The 18,174-nt window shown below is 37.8% G+C and overlaps 1 protein-coding gene across 2 annotated transcripts; it reads left to right on the top strand.

Moving 5' to 3' along the window:
• Window positions 1-7,037: 7,037 nt before the first annotated feature.
• DPY30 (dpy-30 histone methyltransferase complex regulatory subunit) lies at window positions 7,038-16,851 on the top strand. 2 transcript variants are annotated; one of them, XM_045549339.1, is made up of 5 exons: window positions 7,038-7,140; window positions 7,380-7,451; window positions 7,554-7,601; window positions 14,077-14,219; window positions 16,510-16,851. In XM_045549339.1, the coding sequence occupies exons 2-5, from the start codon at window positions 7,416-7,418 to the stop codon at window positions 16,580-16,582; spliced, it is 300 nt and encodes a 99-aa protein (XP_045405295.1). In that variant the 5' UTR covers window positions 7,038-7,140; window positions 7,380-7,415; the 3' UTR covers window positions 16,583-16,851. The 2 variants fall into 2 exon arrangements, with proteins under 2 accessions (XP_045405295.1, XP_045405296.1); XM_045549340.1 differs by having other exon boundaries at window positions 7,065-7,140; window positions 7,385-7,451.
• Window positions 16,852-18,174: the final 1,323 nt, after the last annotated feature.

The following is an 18,174-nucleotide window of genomic DNA, read 5'->3' as shown; positions in this document are numbered from 1 at the left end:
TTTCCTATCTATTATGTAGTACTAAAGTAGTAGACAGTGCCTAGAATCAAGTTGATACTTGATATTTTTTTGAATGAAGAATGGTTCTTCCACATTTCCTCTACATTTATACTATAGTCTAACTAAAATGGACTACTGGCAAGTTTCTGAGCATTATTTACCCTTTTCCAGGACTACAATTATCCTCCAGTCAATTTCCTTCCACTTAGAATGGCCTTTCCTCCTACCTTCACTGTCGAAGTCCTTCAAGACTTAATTCTAACGTTTCCTTCTTGATAAATTCGTTTCTTATCAGCTCCAGTGGAAATAATTCTATTTTTCAATTCTTATGACAATATAGTTGTGTTATTCTATGACTCTTAAAATATGTTGCACTGCATGATAGTTAATTAAACATTTTATCACTTCCTGACAGAGATCGTAAACTTACTGAAGGCAGTGGTCATGCTTTATACATTTTTACTTAGTTTCTACATCTAGCCTGATGCCTTGCTTATGGTACTCATTTAATATATATGAATAATTTGAAAAACAATTTGAACATGATGATTGTATTAGGTATCTGTTGGTATGTAAGAAGCCACTCCAAAACTTACTGGCTTAAGATAACAGCCATTTATTTACTCACAATTTTGTGAGTCAACAATTTGGTTCATCTGGGTGGTTCTTCTGATGACCTTGTGGGGACCAGTGGGGGTGGGTTCATTCACATGGATACAGTCATCTGATGGCTTGACCAAATGGCTGGATAGCCAAGCCAGCCTCACTCACATGTTCAGAGGTTGGTTGTGGCTGTTGGCTGGTACATGTGTCTCTAGCAGGGTAGCCCAGACTTCTTTACATGGCATCTGACTTCCAAGAGAGTGTAAGTAGAAGCTGTAGGCCTTCTTAAAACCTAAACATCAAAGTTACACAACGTCATTTCTACTGCATTTCTATTGTCAAAAGTGACAGGCAGTGGCTCATGCCTGTAATTCCAGCACTTTGTGAGGCTGAGACAAGAGGATCACTTGAGGCCAGGAGTTCAAGACCAGCTGGGGCAACATAATGAGACCTTGTCTCTTCAAAAATTAAAAAATTAAGTGGATTTGGTGGTCCCACCCATAGTCCTACCTACTTGGGAGGCTGAGCCAGAAAGAATACATGAGCCTGGGAGTTGGAGGCTGCATTGAGCTGTGATCTCACGACTGCACTCCAGCCTGGGTGACAGAGTGAGAATTTATCTAAATGAAGAGGAGGCAAGAAGTCACAAGGCCAACTCCAGTGAAAGAGATGGGAAAATAAACTCCACATCTTGATAGAAAAGTATCGAAGTCACATTACAAAGAAGCATATATATAGGGATGGGAGGAATTATTGTGGCCATCTTTGTAAGTAATCTAGCATAGTGATTATGTGTAGAATTTCCTTTTGCTTCATGTTCAAGTAAGAGCTTAAGAATCTTTCATTTAAGATAGCATTTCCCAACTGTTTTGCTGCATCATAAAAACCTTAAATTTGATCACAGGGCAAATTAACATACTTAAGGAGACAACAATAACAATGATGATGATGACTACTACTACTTGCTAACATTTGCTGAACCCATATTCTGGGGTAAACAGATGAACTTTTACTGTCTTATTCAATCATCACTACTTGAGTTAAGCATTATTGTCTCCATTTTTAAAAATAATTTGAGGCTCTAAGAGTCTGTTACTTTCTTAACATCACATGTTAGTTAATTATACATACTACCTCAGTGATTTAAGGTAAAAGTCTAAGGTTTCAAGAATAATATTTTTACTTGGTTTGTTTATATTTTATTAATTATGAAATAAATATATTATTAGCTCCTAGAGGATAAGTGATCTTTCATTTATGAGTATCCAAATGTTGGGCTTCTGGCCTCTGGCCTCCCACTCTGCTGTTCAGTTGCACCTAATATGGACTGGGCTTTTCTGCACCTTTGCCATTTTTTTGTATGGCAAAAAGATGGGATAGAGAGACAGCAAGACTGGTGTTGGTATTCTAGTTAACGCCTCTGTAAAGTAGACATAATAAGATTTAAATTGCAAACTGAAAGAATACATCTAAATCCTTCAGCAGAATACCTGCATCTTAACAGAGTTCAACAAATTTTGTTTTTGTCTCTTACGCCTATAAACCCATTCCAGATTTCTCACTCTCCTAGGATCTCATTTTTCAACACTCTAAATCTATATCTTCTGCCCCTTGGAATTATATCTCAGTCCCAAATCCATTTTGTGATTTAATATCTTCCTAAATTCGTGTCAAGAAAAATAATGTCTTGGTTAGGAGAGTTGGCTCACGCCTATAATCCTAGCTCTCTGGGAGGCTGAGGCAGGAGGATCCCTTGAGGTCAGGAGTTTGAGAGCAGCCTGAGCAAGAGCGAGACCGCATCTCTACTAAAAATAGAAAAAAATTAGCCAGGCATAGTGGTGCTTGGCTGTAGTCTCAGCTACTCAGAAGGCTGAAACAGGAGGATCGCTTCAGCCCAGGAGTTTTAGGTTGCTGTGAGCTAGGCTGAGGCCATGGTACTCTAGCCTGGGCAACACAGTGAGACTCGGTCTCAAAAAAAAAAGGAAAAAGAAAAATAATGTCTTCAGGTGCAGTGGTGTGCACCTGTAGTCCCAGCTACTTGTGAGGCTGAGGAGGGAGGATGCTTGAGCCCAGGAATTGGAATCCAGCCTCTTGGCAACACAGATACCCTGTGAAAGAAGGAAAGGAAGGAAAGAAGGAAGGGAGGGAGGGAGGGAAAGAAGAAAGAGAAGAAAGAAAGGAAAGAAAAATAGTGCCTTGATAATACCCTGGCCTTATAATCTGCCAGGTCTGAAGATCCTCACCTTCTTAGCCATTCTATCCACAATGTGACAGCCTCCCTGTTTTTAGATTGTAAGAACTTTCAGGACACTTAATCTTGAACAGAATCTGGGCCAGTTTGACCAGGACAAAAAGGAGGAGCCGGGTACTGTGCTAACTAATCCAGGACATTCAGTCACTTTATCACTTTAACCCATTAATTTATTTACCACAGTGCCTACTACCAAATAGTTTTTGGGATATTTCTGCCCTACTTGCCTTCTAAGGAACTCCAAACCTTCAGTTTGAGAGATATTAAATTATTTGAAGTAGGGACAAATGGCAAATATTAAGGACCTCTTTTCAGCTAAAAAATATAAGTAAAATAAAATGGTATATCTAGAGCCTAGAGAGGACATGAATTATTTTGAAAAAGGCAGAAAACCTAAAGTAGAGAAACCAATTGAAAGACGTGGTTGGAGGTGAGGGATGAGAGAAGTGAAGTAACAATTGTGGAATTATTGTCCTATCTCTGTGTTAATAAGCAAAAAACATAATTGTGAACAACCAAACATTTCCCTGAATTGAGTCCACGGTGTGGCACAGATCTTTTCATTCATTTAACAAATAGGTATCAAGAACAGATAATGTACCAGGCAATGAATGAGGTGCCAAGATTACAGTAGAGAATACAATGAAATTCATAGTCACTTTTTTTCTTTTCTGTTTTCAGAGACAGGTCTCACTTTGTCACCCAGGCTGTAGTGCAGTGGCATGATCATAGTTCATTGCAGCTTTCAAACTCCCAGGCTCTAGCGATCCTCCTACCTCAGCCTCCCAGGTAGCTAGGGCTACAGGCTTGTGCCATCACACCTGGTTAATTTTTATATTTTTTGTTGAGATAAGGCCTTGCTATATTGTCTAGGTTGGTCTACAATTCCTGGCCGCAAGCGATCTTCCCACCTGATCCTCCCAAAGTGCTGAGATTACTGGTGTGAGCCACCGTGCTCAGCTGAGTTTATAGTCTAATGCAGTGGCCAAAACCTCAAATAGCAACAGTGGTTAGGTAGATATAATAACATATATGGGTTCTAAAAAGAAAATCAAAGTCTCAGGGCCATAACACCCCTCCCTCCCCTCTCAACTCTATGCAAAAGAGAAGGTAAAGTCCTCAGGCTTCTGTGAAGAACTGACACTACAGATCGTTCATTAAGTAAATTTCTTGCTAACCTCAAGGACATACAAATTATACCTACATCTAACACCTAAAACTAAAGCTTGTTTGATCCCACACTAATAATGAATTACAAGTTTATCTTACTGGTAACAGAATTGGAAACGAGAGAATCAGACGTTTTTCCACCTACCCAGGGACATCTACATAATTGATGCTCCCTTTACTCCCTTAGTTTATGTAAAATGTATATTTCTTGGGCCTCACAAGAATGTAAGTACTACCTCTTCAGCCTCCCCCTCCCCCTGCCTTTTTCCTTCTCTCTCTATACCTTTAAAACATTGACAGTTCTAACCCCTCCTTCTGAAAACCAGTCGCAGCTTGTTTGCAGTTCATGTTTTTCCCAGGTGCATCCTCAAAATCTTGGCTTAATAAACCTCCGTTTTTTGCAATTGTTGCCTCAGTCATTTATTTGAGTCAACAGGATGGTGGGCATTCAAAAATGCATATGTGGCCAGGCATGGTGGTTTATGCCTGTAATCCTAGCACTTTGGGAGGACGGAGTGAGAGGATGACTTGAGGCCAGGAGTTCAAGACCAACCTGGGCAAAATTGCAAGACCCTGTCTCTACAAAAAATAAAAATAAAAAAATAAGTGGGCGTGGTGGCACAGACTTGTAGTCCTAGTGACTTGGGAGCCTGAGGTGGGAGGATCACTTGAGCCCATGAGTTTCAGACTACAGTGAGCTATGATCATGCCACTGCATGCCAGCCTGGACAACAGAGTAAGACCCTGTCTCAAAAAAAAAAAAAAGCATATATGATGTAAATGATGGTGGAGACCATGAGTAACTGAAGAGTTGCATCCCCTAATTAAACAGGACAGCTGTTACTCAGCTCCTGCTGATTTTTGCTTTTCAGGAACATGGGACCTAGTGTTGCCAGATTTTTAAAAATTTTTAAGAAAACTAGAATTTTGAGTTTTTATGTGAAATCTATTGGCTAAGAACTATTGGCCCAATATTTAAAAGCAAACCAACCAACCAAACACAAAACTCTGAGTCACCAGTTTGAGATTTTCTAGTTTGCACTGGATTTATTACTTCAGCGAAAGTGTGAATGAGCTCATGGTTTTGAAATAGTAGGTGTAAATATAAATTGTTACCCGACCTGCTCAACTTGATTTTTGAAGCTATGACGCTGTGGAAGCATAGCACAGTCAGGTCATACAGAATTTTAGATGAATGCCCTAGAATGGCAATCTAGATTATAAGGAGGCGCAATTAGTCAGCACTGTAAGCAAAATACTTGGTTTATAAATATAATTTTATATTTCTATATTTATGGTAGACAATGCATGTTTACTCTTGTGCACATGAAAAGCAGAGTAATGGGAACTGTTAGTTAGCACCAGGTAAAATGTTGGGACACATAAAAGGAGTTGTCTGTTTTCAAAGGTGGTTGCTAGCAACTGCAGTGGTTTTAGAAAGTCTCTTTTATCCTGAGACCCTCCTCTCCATCTTGTCAGATACTCATTTTCTCCACTTCTTGTCTTCATTAGTGTTTCAGTCTGAATTTTGACCTCCAGCCCTCCCATACAGGCTTGTCACTTGAGGCTTTGCTTAAACACTTATTCTTTTTTCCATAGGGCTCCAAAGATAACTTCTTGGTGGGGCACAGTGGCTCACAGTGGCTCACACCTGGAATGCTAGCACTCTGGGAGGCCAAGGCAGGAGGATTTCTTGAGCTCAGGAGTTCCAGACCAACCTGAGAAAAGTGAGACTCATCTCTACTAAAAATAGAAAAATGAGCTGGCCATCCGTGGTGCACGCCTGTAGTCCCAGCTACTCGGGAGGCTGAGGCAGGAGAATCCCTTGAGCACAGGGGTTGGAGGTTGCAGTGAGCTATGATGACGCCACTACACTCTACCTGGGGTGACAGAGTGAGATTCCATCTCAAAAAAAAACAAACAAACAAATAAAAAAAACAACAAAACACCAAAGATAACTTCTTACATATATCTCAGCCTCATCTGAAGTCCTTTAGAATTTAGAGTCTATGTCACCCATCTTTTTTTTTTTTTTGAGACAGGTGTAAGCAAGCTTCCAACAGTCTTCTCCCAGGGGACTCATAAAGGATGTGCTTAATTCCTTCAGCAACACGTTCTGACCACATGTATAAAATGCTGTCTACCAGAGAAGCTCATCAGAAATTCAGTGCTTGGGCTTTACATCGGGACTAGTCCTATATGTACCCTCTGCCCAACACATATCAAAATCCCAGACTCCTAAAAGGAAAGTAGGTGCTTAACATAAACCATATTGTTTGCAGAGTTTAGGCACAGTGAGCCACTGTCATCATTTAGGGAAAGTTTTATAACACTGTAGGAAACTGTTTGTCATTTAAGTTCTCAGATACCAGTCCAGGTCTAATCTTGCGAGCAGACCTTTCTAAGGATGTCAGTTTTAGGCCTGCTATGTTAATTCTTTTCTGTATGCTCCCCATGAGGCCTAAACAAATAATAGATGCTTACTAAATACTTGGGTGAAGGGAAAAGGAATGAACTGGGAGATTTTTCTTTTAATACCATCATACAATCAATTAGACTCATTACTCACATAAATATTTTTCTCCATTGTTTCATGTGTTACTTATGATTTAGAAATCTACATATTTTCCAATTAAAGAAAATTTATCTAAACATTTTTACATTTTTTATTTTAAAACAAATTTGTGTTTTTGGTAAAAAATAAAAAACAAACAAACAGTTCAAACAATCTAAAAGTTCATAAAAGTCAGACTTCCCCTCCCCATTTCCCTCTCCCCAGGTAAGCACTATTAATAGTTTCGTGTATATCTCCCCAGCCTTTTTCCTATGAACGAATAAATATGGATGTGAAAAAATATTATAGAACTCTCATTATATATAAGTCCACTCCCACTGCTTCACTTGACCCACCGCCAGATCTCAGCCCAGACACACTGCAAACTGGAGACAGCCTAGTAGATTCAGGACAGCCCGGGAGCCTCCCAGCCCCAGGCCCGGCGGGAAGCTCTGCGCAGGCGCGCCAGTCGTGCGACATCCGTCACTTACGGCCGGAGCGGTTCGTGCTGGGAGTTGGTGGCGCGGTGCAGGGCTCTTAGGAACGAACGGCTTGGGCGCGGGTAATCAGCTCCCTTTCCCCGTTTTCCCACTTATTCTAGATACGTGGGACTACCGCAGAGCTTCCGGACCTGATGCGGGCGCCCGGTCGTGGACTGTCCCACCCTGTTGCTCTACTGCTCGGGGTGCTCCCGCGCCCAGGTCGGGGTGAGGGGCGGGGTCGGGGGCCGGGCTGGACTCCGTCCTGGCGTCTTCGTATTGAAATCACCCGGGTAACTGGAGGCTCTTCTTGTTTTCCAAGACTAGTATCCGGGGACTGTGACTTGCAGGGTCCGCCATGGAGCCGGAGCAGATGATGGAGGGACAGACGCAGGTACCAGGAGGCCCTGGATTCAGGGTGGCGGCGTGCAGGGAGACAGCGAGAAGGGGCGAGGGGAGGAGGTTATGTGTCTGTAATTCTTGTTTTGTTTTCTAGGTTGCAGAAAATCCTCACTCTGAGTACGGTCTCACAGACAACGTCGAGGTAACTTGCCCAGTTCCTGTGTTTCATCCGTGTGTCTCTTGAGACCTGGAGAAAACTTGAGTTCCGTTTTTACTGGGTTACCTTCCACAAGGGAAAACTTTTGTTATCATGAACTGAATAGTATCGAATTATGGGTAGCTTATGTTACTGGCGGTACTAATACTTTGTGGTATACAGAGTACAAACTAGTTTTGAGCCAAGAGGTTGAACTTTTAAGTGATATTCAGAAACAAACGCACTTCGTTAAGGGAGACTGTCAGAATCGTTTTGCGTGGTTGGCTGTGAAGGCATCTCTTTGGATGTTGTTATGTAAAAACTACACATATTAAAATTAAGAATCCTATTGGTCTTTGTAGCAGAATAGGTTGCTCGTGGAGTCAACATTTAATAAGGTTTATTTCTTTGTAGAGTTCAATAGAAGGTGCCATTGGAAGCTATAACACATAGTAAACACTTTTTGCCTTACACGGTTAAGTCTGATTTAGGGAGTATGTGTGAAAAACATACAAAAGAAAGTGTATTTTTATAGAACTTTTTCGTATAAGTGCAAAGAGATTGTTTTCTGAAAAATACAAAGTACTTTGTAAATGAATGAATAAATGCTGGAGCAAATGAATTAACCAGAGCAGGATGGGATTGGTTAGAAAAAGAGAGGCTTCCTAGAAAAGATTTGTGTTTTATTAAAAAAAGATGTGTGATTCATTTTGGATAAATGAGGCCAGAAGCATTTCCAAGCAGAGTGATAATAGTAATAGCTGGTAGTATTTCCTCAATTCTTGTATTATGTACCAGACACACCCCTAAGTAATTTGCATGTATTTTCATCCCTATAAGGCTCAGAGAAGTTCTTTGACCTTTTCAAGGTCATCAGGAAGTAAGGGAGAGCTGTGTTTTCAACCTAGGCAGTTTGATTTTTTTTCTTTTTTGATACAGAATCTTGCACTGTTGCTCCAGCTAGACTGCAGTGGCATCATTGTAGCTCACATCAATCTCCACCTCCTAGGCTGAGGTGATCCTCCTGCCTCAGCCTCCCAAGTAGCTGGGACTACAGGTGCCTGCCACCATGCCTTGATATTTTTTTCTATTTTTAGTAGAGATGGGTTCTCTTGCTCAGGCTGATTTGGAACTCCTGACCTCTAGTAATCCTGCCTCAGCCTCCCAGAGTTCTAAGTTTATAGGCATGAGCCACCTTGCCTGGCCAGTTTGACTTTTTTGCAGTAGACTTTAAGTTGTGTTGCTATTCTTCACCAACTCTTAGCATTTGCTGGCATGACTACTCTGTATCCATCAAATTGCCAGTAGTGTTTATTGGTTTGATGTCAGTGTTAAGAGAATCTGTCTGTTTTCATAGTGCAGCTTTATTAAATGATTGAACTGCCATGCTGAATTAGGTGAATATTCTGCACACTACTTTGTGTTCTAGTCATTTAAGAGACTTCTTTTTAGGCATCAGCACAGACTTTTCTTGATAGTGCCTGTATATGAAGGCACAGCCATGAGAGCAGAGATACCCAAATGCTATATCCTAAACTCTCATATCAATGTCCATGGTAAAATGAGAAAAAATAAGGAGAGTGGAGTGAGTGATGCATTATTCTGTGATTGGTTTTCCTGCTTCTGTAATTTTAAACTATCCTTTTTTCTTTTTCTTTTTTTTTTTTGGAGACAGGATCTCACTCTGTCACCCAGGCTGGAGTGCAGTGGTGCCATCATAGCTCACTGCCCCCTTGAACTCCTGGGATCAAGTGATCCTCTTGCCTTCTTAGTAGCTGGGATTATGTAGGTGTGCACTGCGATGCCTGGCTAATTTTTTTATTTTTATTTTACTTTTTTTTTTTTTTTTGAGTCAAGGTCTTGCTTTGTTGCCTGGGCTAAAGTGCAGTGATGTCCTCATAGTTCTCTGCAACCTCAAACTCCTGGGCTTAGGCAATCCTCCTGCCTCAGACTCCTGAGTAGCTGGGACTACAGGTGTGCACCACCATGCTGGGCTAATTTTCCTTTTTTTTGTAGAGATGGGGTCTCACTATTGTCCTGGCTGGTCTTGAACTCATGGCCTCAAGCGATCCTCCCTCCTTGGCCTCCCAAAATGCTGGGATTACAGGCTTGAGCCACCACATCTGGCAAAAGTGCCCTTTCTTTTATGAGCTAATGGTGATAGTAAAACAGTAATTGTGCTTTTTGTTTGTAAGTTTTTACTTGACAAAGAAGAGTTAACCTTATGTTGATGTTTTCGTTCATCATATTATTTTATTTCTAATTTACTTGTTTGTGATATCTGAAAGTCTGGAAACCAGTATTCTACAGCTGCTGCTTTTCCTCCTTTTCCTCTTATAGTTTTATTTTATTTCCTTTGTTGGCTTATTATACATTTGGTTTTTTTTTTAGTGGTTGGTTTAGGGTTTATAGTATGCAAGTTTAACTTATCACAGTTTACCTTCAGTAGTATTATATCTTTTTATCTATAGTAAAAACCTTATATCAGTATTCTCCCATTTTTTCTCTCCTGGCCTTTGTACTCTTGTCATATAATTTACTTGTACATATGTTAGGAACTCTACAATTTATGATTTTTATTTTTTCTTTAAAAAGTTATTTGTCTTTTAAGAGATTTTCAAAAAATAAGTAAAAGGAGAAATTTAGATTTATCCACATATTTGCCATTTCTGGGGCTCTTCATTCTTTTGTGTAGATCTTGATTTCGATGTGGTACCATTTTCCTTCTGCCTGAGGGCTTCCTTTAACATTTTTTTGTAGTACTGGTCCTTTCTACTGACAGACATTTTTCCTGCTCCTCAATATGTAATGTCTTTTCTCTTGCTGCTTTTGAGATTTTGTTTTTATCAGAGTTTTTAAGTTATTTGATTATGATGTGTCTTGTAGGTTTTTTTTTTTATTGTTTTTCTTCAGGATTCATGGAGCTGCATGTTAATAGGTTTATGGGTTAGAGTTTTCATCAAATTTGGAAAAATTTCAATCTTTATTTCATTTTTAAATTTAAAAAATTATTTTATTTTTATACAGATGAGGTCTCATTATGTTGCCCAGGCTGGTCTTGAGCTCCTGGGCTCAAGTGATCCTCCCACCTTGGCCTTACAGAGTGCTAGGATTACAGGTGTGAGCAACACAGCCTGGCGTCAACATTTATTTTAAGAAATATTTTGTTAGGTTAATTTATTCATGCTTTCTTTTATCTTGAACTTATGAAATATATTATAAGTAACTGTTTTAATGGCCTTGTCTCTTCTATTATCTGTATCATTTCTGTGTCTGTTCTGTGGACTGATATTTCTCTTTATTATAGGTATTATTGTCCTACTTCTTTGTCTGCCTCGTAATTTCTTATTGGATGCTGGATGTTGTGAATTTTACCTTGTAGGGAATTGGATATTTTTGTTTTTCTTCATTCTTTAGTTTTGTTCTGGGACATGGTTACTTGGAAACAGTTTGATCCTTTTGAGGCTTGCTGTTAAGCTTTGTTAGATGGGACCAGACTAGCGTTTAGTTTAGGCCTAATTTCCTTCCTTTGAATATTCTACCCAATGCTCCATGCATTACAAGGTTTTTCCCACTCTGAGTCACAGGAACACAAACTATTCTCAGCCTTGTGTGAGCTCCAGGGATTGTGCCTCCTGTTTCTTCCAGGTGATTCTTTTCCTGGCCTTAGATAGTTGCCTCACATCCATCCACTGGTAAGTACTCACCTGAAGACTGGAAGGTAATTTTGTTAGTCTCTTTTTGGTGCAGTTCTCCTCTCCTCACAACTTTTTCCTCTCTAGTCATTTGCCCAGTGAATTCTACTTGTCTTGGTTTCCCAGAATTTTCAACTCTGTCTACTGAACTCAGGGAGAATGCTAGTCTTTCCCTTTCCCTTGCATCTAGGCAGGAAGCAGTAAGCTGGTGCAATCATCCAGCTAACTTTGTTTTCCCTTTTTGTCATCACTGTTCTACACTTAGCAGTTCAGAATATCTTATCAGTTCATTCTTTTTTGTTAGTGGTAGTTTGGATATATCTATTTTTAGATTAATTTAAGATTTTGACTTAAGTAAAATTAGGCATAGCAACTGGCACATAGTAGGTATGCAGTAAATATTGTGATGAAATAAATAAAAGGATTTGGTTGAGGAATTTAGTATAGGATCCATAGGAATTGCTTAGGCATTACTGTTTCTTACTGGAGGCATTGTAATGTCATCTAAGTGACTAGTTTTTATTGTGTAGAAATACCATGTCTCTGTAAGTTAGGGCTGTTTTTAGAAAATATACTCTGAGATTTTGAAGGTTGCCTCATTTTCCTTATTGTGGTCAAGGTGAAGTTTTGAATATAGTGGATTTTGATCTAGAGGAACAAAACTCATTCAAGGCAATGGAGTTTTCAGAAATACCAAGTTGTATAGTCTTTTCTGCAGTGGAAAGGTGAGTTTTACAAAGGGTCAATTAGAATTTCAGAAGTGAGGAACAATAAAGTTCTCAGTCTATGATGAAATAGATAGCTATTTTATAGATTAAGTAGGCTTTATAGAAAATTATTTTCTAATTAAATTGCAAAATTAGATTGAAAAATCATAAGCAAAACTAGAAAAGTTGTCTGATATAGTTATGGGAATGTCTTTGGAATCCCTGGTCTTTATGTTGTAGATATGTGATTAAAATTTTTTTCTCACTTTTAACAAAATTAAATCTAGAAAAATATTTTGTTTGACTGTCTTATATCTAGTTTGAGTGTGATTGAAGCAAAAGTTCATTTAAGTGAAAGTGCTCTTAAGAATCCTGTTTTAGGCCAGGTGCGGTGGCTCACGCCTGTAATCCTAGCACTCTGGTAGGCTGAGGCAGGAGGATCGTTTGAGCTCAGGAGTTTGAGACCAGTCTGAGCAAGAGCAAGACCCCATCTCTACTAAAAACAGAAAGAAATTAGCTGGATAACTAAAAATATATAGAAAAAATTAGCTGGGCATGGTGGCGCATGCCTGTAGTCCCAGCTACTCGGGAGGCTGAGGCAGTAGGATCGCTTAAGCCCAGGAGTTTGAGGTTACTGTGAGCTAGGGTGATGCCATGGCACTCTAGCCTGGGCAACAGAGTAAGACTGTGTCTCAGAAAAAAAGAATCCTGTTTTGTGTTTTTAGCGCCACTTATTTCTAAATTTCTAAAATGTTAGGTTTTCAAAAGAAGGCAAAGATTTTTTTTTTTTTTGAGACAGAGTCTTGCTGTGTTGCCCGGGCTAGAGTGAGTGCTGTGGCGTCAGCCTAGCTCACAGGAACCTCAAACTCCTGGGCTTAAGCGATCCTACTGCCTCAGCCTCCCCAGTAGCTGGGACTACAGGCATGCGCCACCATGCCCGGTTAATTTTTTCTATATATATATTTTAGTTGGCCAGGTAATTTCTTTCTATTTTTAGTACAGATAGGGTCTTGCTCTTGCTGAGGGTGGTCTCGAACTCCTGACCTCGAGCAATCCACCCGCCTCGGCCTCCCAGAGTGCTAGGATTACAGGTGTGAGCCACCATGCCCGGCCAAGATTTTTAATAAATTAGTTTTGGTGCTCTGGATGTCAGCTGAATCTATGTGAAAACTCCAAAATTTGGGGGTTGTTAAGAGGAAAGTATAAGTTATTGTTTCCTAAACTTCATTTAAATACCACATTAATAATCTTTTTCATATTAATCATTTTCCTCATTTTGGGGGTATTATTTACTTAATGTTTTTTCTTAAATCTATTCATTTTTAAAAATTGTGGATATATTTCTTTAGAAAAGAAACAAATGGAAAAATATTCTTGTGATAGAGGGTAACCATAAAAATGAAAATAGTGCCTATAAAACAGTGGTAATAAAATTTTTTTCTTTTTTCATTTTTTTCTTTAAAAAAATTATTTGTTTTTTGTTTTTTTTTTTCTTTTTACTTCTCTTCCTCACAGGCAAGTGGTAATAAATTTTAGCTAGATTCTATAGACAGTGGTAAAGTGCTGAGCCTGAAGCTTGTTCTCTCTGTTAAGAATGGAGTTTACCAAGTGGTACAGCAGTGTTAAAGACATTAGCACCAAGCTGAGACCTTGTCATTGATATTATCTGTGAAGAAAAAACTGAAGCAGGACTAGCTTTCTTGCTGTGATTCAGTGCTATTTAATGTCATGTCCAGTGTCTTTTGGAACACACTGTAAGAAGATACTCACATGAAAAAATGAAAAAAAGATTTGTATTAACACCTAAAAAGGCAGAAGGAAAGAGAGAAAGAGTAGGATCTGGAAATACGACATTAGGAGAAAGAGATATGGTACCTTTAGAGAGAAAAAACTTGAATGAGATTTATTTAGATGGGTCTGAAATTATTTTATTTTTGCAGAGAAGTTTGCAGTCTAGTCCAGCTTTCTAATCATGGATTTGCCTTTTCTATTAGTATCCTATTTCTGTTAGTTTTTGGTTAGCAGTCAAAGTAATCTAGTTATTTGGAATGCTCATGCATTGTTTTTTGAATTCACTAGAGGATAGTAGAAAATGAGAAGATTAATGCAGAAAAGTCATCAAAACAGAAGGTGGATCTACAATCTTTGCCAACTCGTGCCTACCTGGATCAGACTGTTGTGCCTATCTTATTACAGGGACTTGCTGTGCTTGCAAAGGAAAGGTAAGATAATAGTGTCTGCAAATGGAGTTACAGAGAAAGCAAAATAGACTTCCCTAACTGAAATACCACTAGGGTTGGGCGAGGTGGCTAATGGCTGTAATCCTACCCTGTTGGGAGGTCCAGGCGACAGGATTGCTTGAGGTCAGGAGTTTGGGACTATCCTGAGCAAGAGTGAGACCCCGTCTCTACAAAAAAATAGAAAAATTAGCTGGGCATGGTGGTGCAAGTGTCTGTAGTCCCAGCTACTTGGGAGGCTGAGGCAGGAGGATCGCTTGAGTCCAGGAGTTTGAGGTTGCAGTGAGGTATGATGATGCTACTGCCCTCTAGCCCTGGTGACGGAGTGAGACCCTGTCTCAAAAAAAAAAAAAGAAAGAAGGAAATACCATTAGTTATGTACAGCTATTTTTTTGCTGTATAACTTATGGATATTAAAGATTTTTAAAAGCAGTTAGTCGTACTTAATTTTTTCCTATCTGTCTTAGATTATATGCATATTTGTAAAGATTTGTAATCATGGTATACATGTAATTTTCTGTTTTCTTTTTACTTAATATTATGACATAAAATTTTTCTATATCTCTTCATAGTATTCATAATTATAATTTAAATTATAATAACACCACATTTAACTTAGCCATTTTCCCAATGTTGAACATTTAAGTTTGATTTTCTTTGTTACTATAGGTCACCAGGTAGTTAAATCTATTTTCATGCTTCTTTTGCCCTTTGCTTAATTACTTTCTTATGATAAATTCCTAAGAGTTCATTTCTTAGTTCAAAGGACATGACTATTTTTATGGTGTTTGACATATAGTATCATATTTCTGTCCAAAAGTTTGTCCTTAAAATTGTTCTAGTGTTACTGTAGCCTCAACAACATGAGTGTTAGAAACTTTTTGCCAAGTTGTTCTAATTTCCCTTTCTCACTTGGCAAGATTACAGTTATTTGTTTTTTCTACATGTTTCTCCCCAGTAATTGTCACCTAAATTCTTTTTGTGTAAGTAAAATCCAGTAAGAAAATTTGTTTTGTAAATTAGACTAGTCAATATTTATTAGATCCATATTCTGTTTTATTCGAAGGATAATAATGATTGTAGCAAACTGACAATTTGATAAAGAACTTGATGGAAAATATGTCTCATGGTAAGAGTAAGTTTATTGATTTAGAATAGGTATATTAATTTATATAACCATTATATGAATAAGCCATATATTGTTTTTCATTGTTATATTTGTAAAATGGGATTTATTTATGACTGAGATACATCTTAGCTTTACTACTGACAATTAAAATATGGGCATATTTTATATATTTTTGTTTTTTAAAGAAGGTTAATATATTTGAAATTCTAAATATTACTTTAAATGCTAGAAAAAATTTGAAGAAGTTTTTAAGTAACAAGCTATTAGTAAGTACAACTTTTAAGTAAAGAGTTCTGGCAAAATAATTCATCAGATTAACTGTAAATATTACATGAAAAATGTTGTCTATGTGTAGGCAGCCCAAAGGGCTATTTAAAGTGCCAAGGGAATGTTTTCAGGTCATTGTAAATCAGTTTTCAATCTGCCTTTTCATTATAGAGTTTAAATAGATGTCTCCCCAACTTTTCATCTTTGGACTTGGACTTGTTTTCTCAGCAAGAATGATTGACATAAAAGTGATAAATTTGAAATAATGCCTCTTAATTTTGTAAATGTGTTTAACTTCTCAGGTGTGCTGTTGTAATATTAGAATTATTATTGATTTAAATTATTTGAAGAAAGAATTGGCTTTTACAAAAGAAACAGAACTTGTCTAAATTAGTGTTGCTTCCTTTGATTAGTCACTTGAGTTCATCTGCATGTCTTGGTGATGCTACAGCCATTGTCCTATATTGTTTTTGTTCTTTTAATGAAGGATAATATACAGAAAATTACACGTCATGGGTATACAGCTTGATGAATTTTCACAAAGTAAACATACCTATGTAACTTGCACTCAGATTAAGAAACTGAATACTGCTAGTACCTTAGAAGCCTCCTTTGTGACCCCTTCAAGTCATTATTTTTCCTGGAATAATCATCATGCCATTGTCTGTACATTTTTGAAACTTCTGTTTTAGAATTGAGTGCATAACCAGATTTAAGCCCTATAAAAAATTTCGGTCTCTTTAACCTATATTGGCGAATTTGCTTGCCTGTCTCATGTACCATATTTACTACAAATGGCCTTTCATTATGGAACAATATGTTTTAATTAACACATCTGGAAAATATATTTCTAAACTTTTGATTTCTTTTCCCTTACAGACCACCAAATCCCATTGAATTTCTAGCATCTTATCTTTTAAAAAACAAGGCACAGTTTGAAGATCGAAACTGACTTATTGGAAAGAACAGAAAAATTTGGTTGCTACTGTAGATTTACATGATTAAGAGGCAGCTTTAATTGCCATGATTATTTCCCTTTTTTGGAGTATAAGAATCTTCAGGACAACAGAACTCATTTCCGGAGTTGCAGAAGAGAACACATTTCCCTTATTTTGATTTAATCATCATACTTATTTAATAAGCATATTCTGTGCAATTTTTTCTCAGATGTCTTTAACTTTGTTTTTAAAATGACCTTGAAAATAAACTGTCAAAACACCATTATTTTAAAGTAGTTTTTGTTCTGTGTGATAAATATTTTATGTGGTTGAATTATTTTCATGAATTGCTTCTTTCTTGTGTCTTCAAATGCAGTTTTACAACAGAGTGAAAATACAGCAGATTCAAGTATAATATACAAAACTCAGCTATGCAACGAAGATAACAGTTTGGGAAAAAAAACCTCAGTCAGTTTTCCTCAGCTTTGTCTCTAGGCCTTTCTGAGGGTGAGAGCTGGGCATCTTCAATGTCTTAACAAAAATTCTAATGTACAATAAAGTTGGAATACTGATAAAAGCATTGCAGAGGGTGTACAACCCTCCAATACTATCAACCTTTATAGTAATAATATAACTATCATTTATTACAGTCTTACTATGTGTCAGGCACATATTTTTTATTTAAATTATCTATTTTTTAAGTCATCTCTAATATAACAACTCTGCAAAGTAGATATTATTATTCCCATTTTGCAGATGAGGAAACAGACTTGGAGAGGTTAAGTGACATGCTCAAGACAACACTGTTGGTAAGTGCTAGAATGGGAATTCAAACCTCGTTCTACCAATGTTGCTTATAGCTAAGTGAGAAGTACTTGTGCTACTTAAAGTCATTGCTTCTCTTTGCAATAAAAAGCAGCAGCCAGTACTTTTTTGGGTCTATTTCCATTGTCCCCTGTGAAGAAATTGAAATAGCTCACTAACTCAGAAAATAGAGAAAATTGTCTGAAGAGAGCCAGGAAAAACATTCACGAGAGCAGAGGTTTTCAAATGGGAGTGTTTCCCACCCCCACAAAGGACATTTGGCAATGTATGGACATATTTTGCTTGTCACACCTGGAGTAAGGTGGGGTTCTACTGGCATCTAGTAGATAGGCCGGGGGTGTTGCTAAAACATCTTAGAGTGAACAGGACAGCCCAAAAGCCCAATCCCCTCCCTTCCCAAGAATTATCTAGCTCAAAATGTCATTAGTGCTAATATTGAGAAACACTGCATTAGAAGCATATTAGAGTCTTATGTCTCCAAGTAAAAATGTTACAGGCTTTGCAAAGTTTTAAGGTTGATGAGATATATCTTACAGCTTTCTTTACTACAGGAAATAATTATTTTAGTAGGACTGACACTTGTGCGGAAGTGATAGGGTTTTGATTTACATGTGCAGATCTATATACTTGAATAGGAAAAACCTAGAAATATTGGGATCTCTTGCTTGTATAGTAGTTTTCATAAGTCTTCTGTCAAATTTATTTTGGTTATTTGGCTTACTCTTAAATTAATCCAGCCAAGTCTTTTTAGTGACATTTTAACATTTAAGTAGTAATTGGA

Source organism: Lemur catta, chromosome 4 (assembly GCF_020740605.2).
Source record: "Lemur catta isolate mLemCat1 chromosome 4, mLemCat1.pri, whole genome shotgun sequence".
NCBI lineage: Eukaryota > Metazoa > Chordata > Mammalia > Primates > Lemuridae > Lemur > Lemur catta.
Note: the sequence above shows the minus strand (reverse complement) of the source record. Positions and strands in the feature narration are given on the sequence as shown.

Coding starts and splice junctions, on each gene's coding strand:
- DPY30 (XM_045549339.1), top strand. CDS start 7,416: ATGGAGCCGGAGCAGATGATGGAGGGACAGACGCAG. Junction 7,452..7,553: donor TGATGGAGGGACAGACGCAG/GTACCAGGAGGC, acceptor TTTGTTTTCTAG/GTTGCAGAAAATCCTCACTC. Junction 14,220..16,509: donor GCTGTGCTTGCAAAGGAAAG/GTAAGATAATAG, acceptor TTTCCCTTACAG/ACCACCAAATCCCATTGAAT.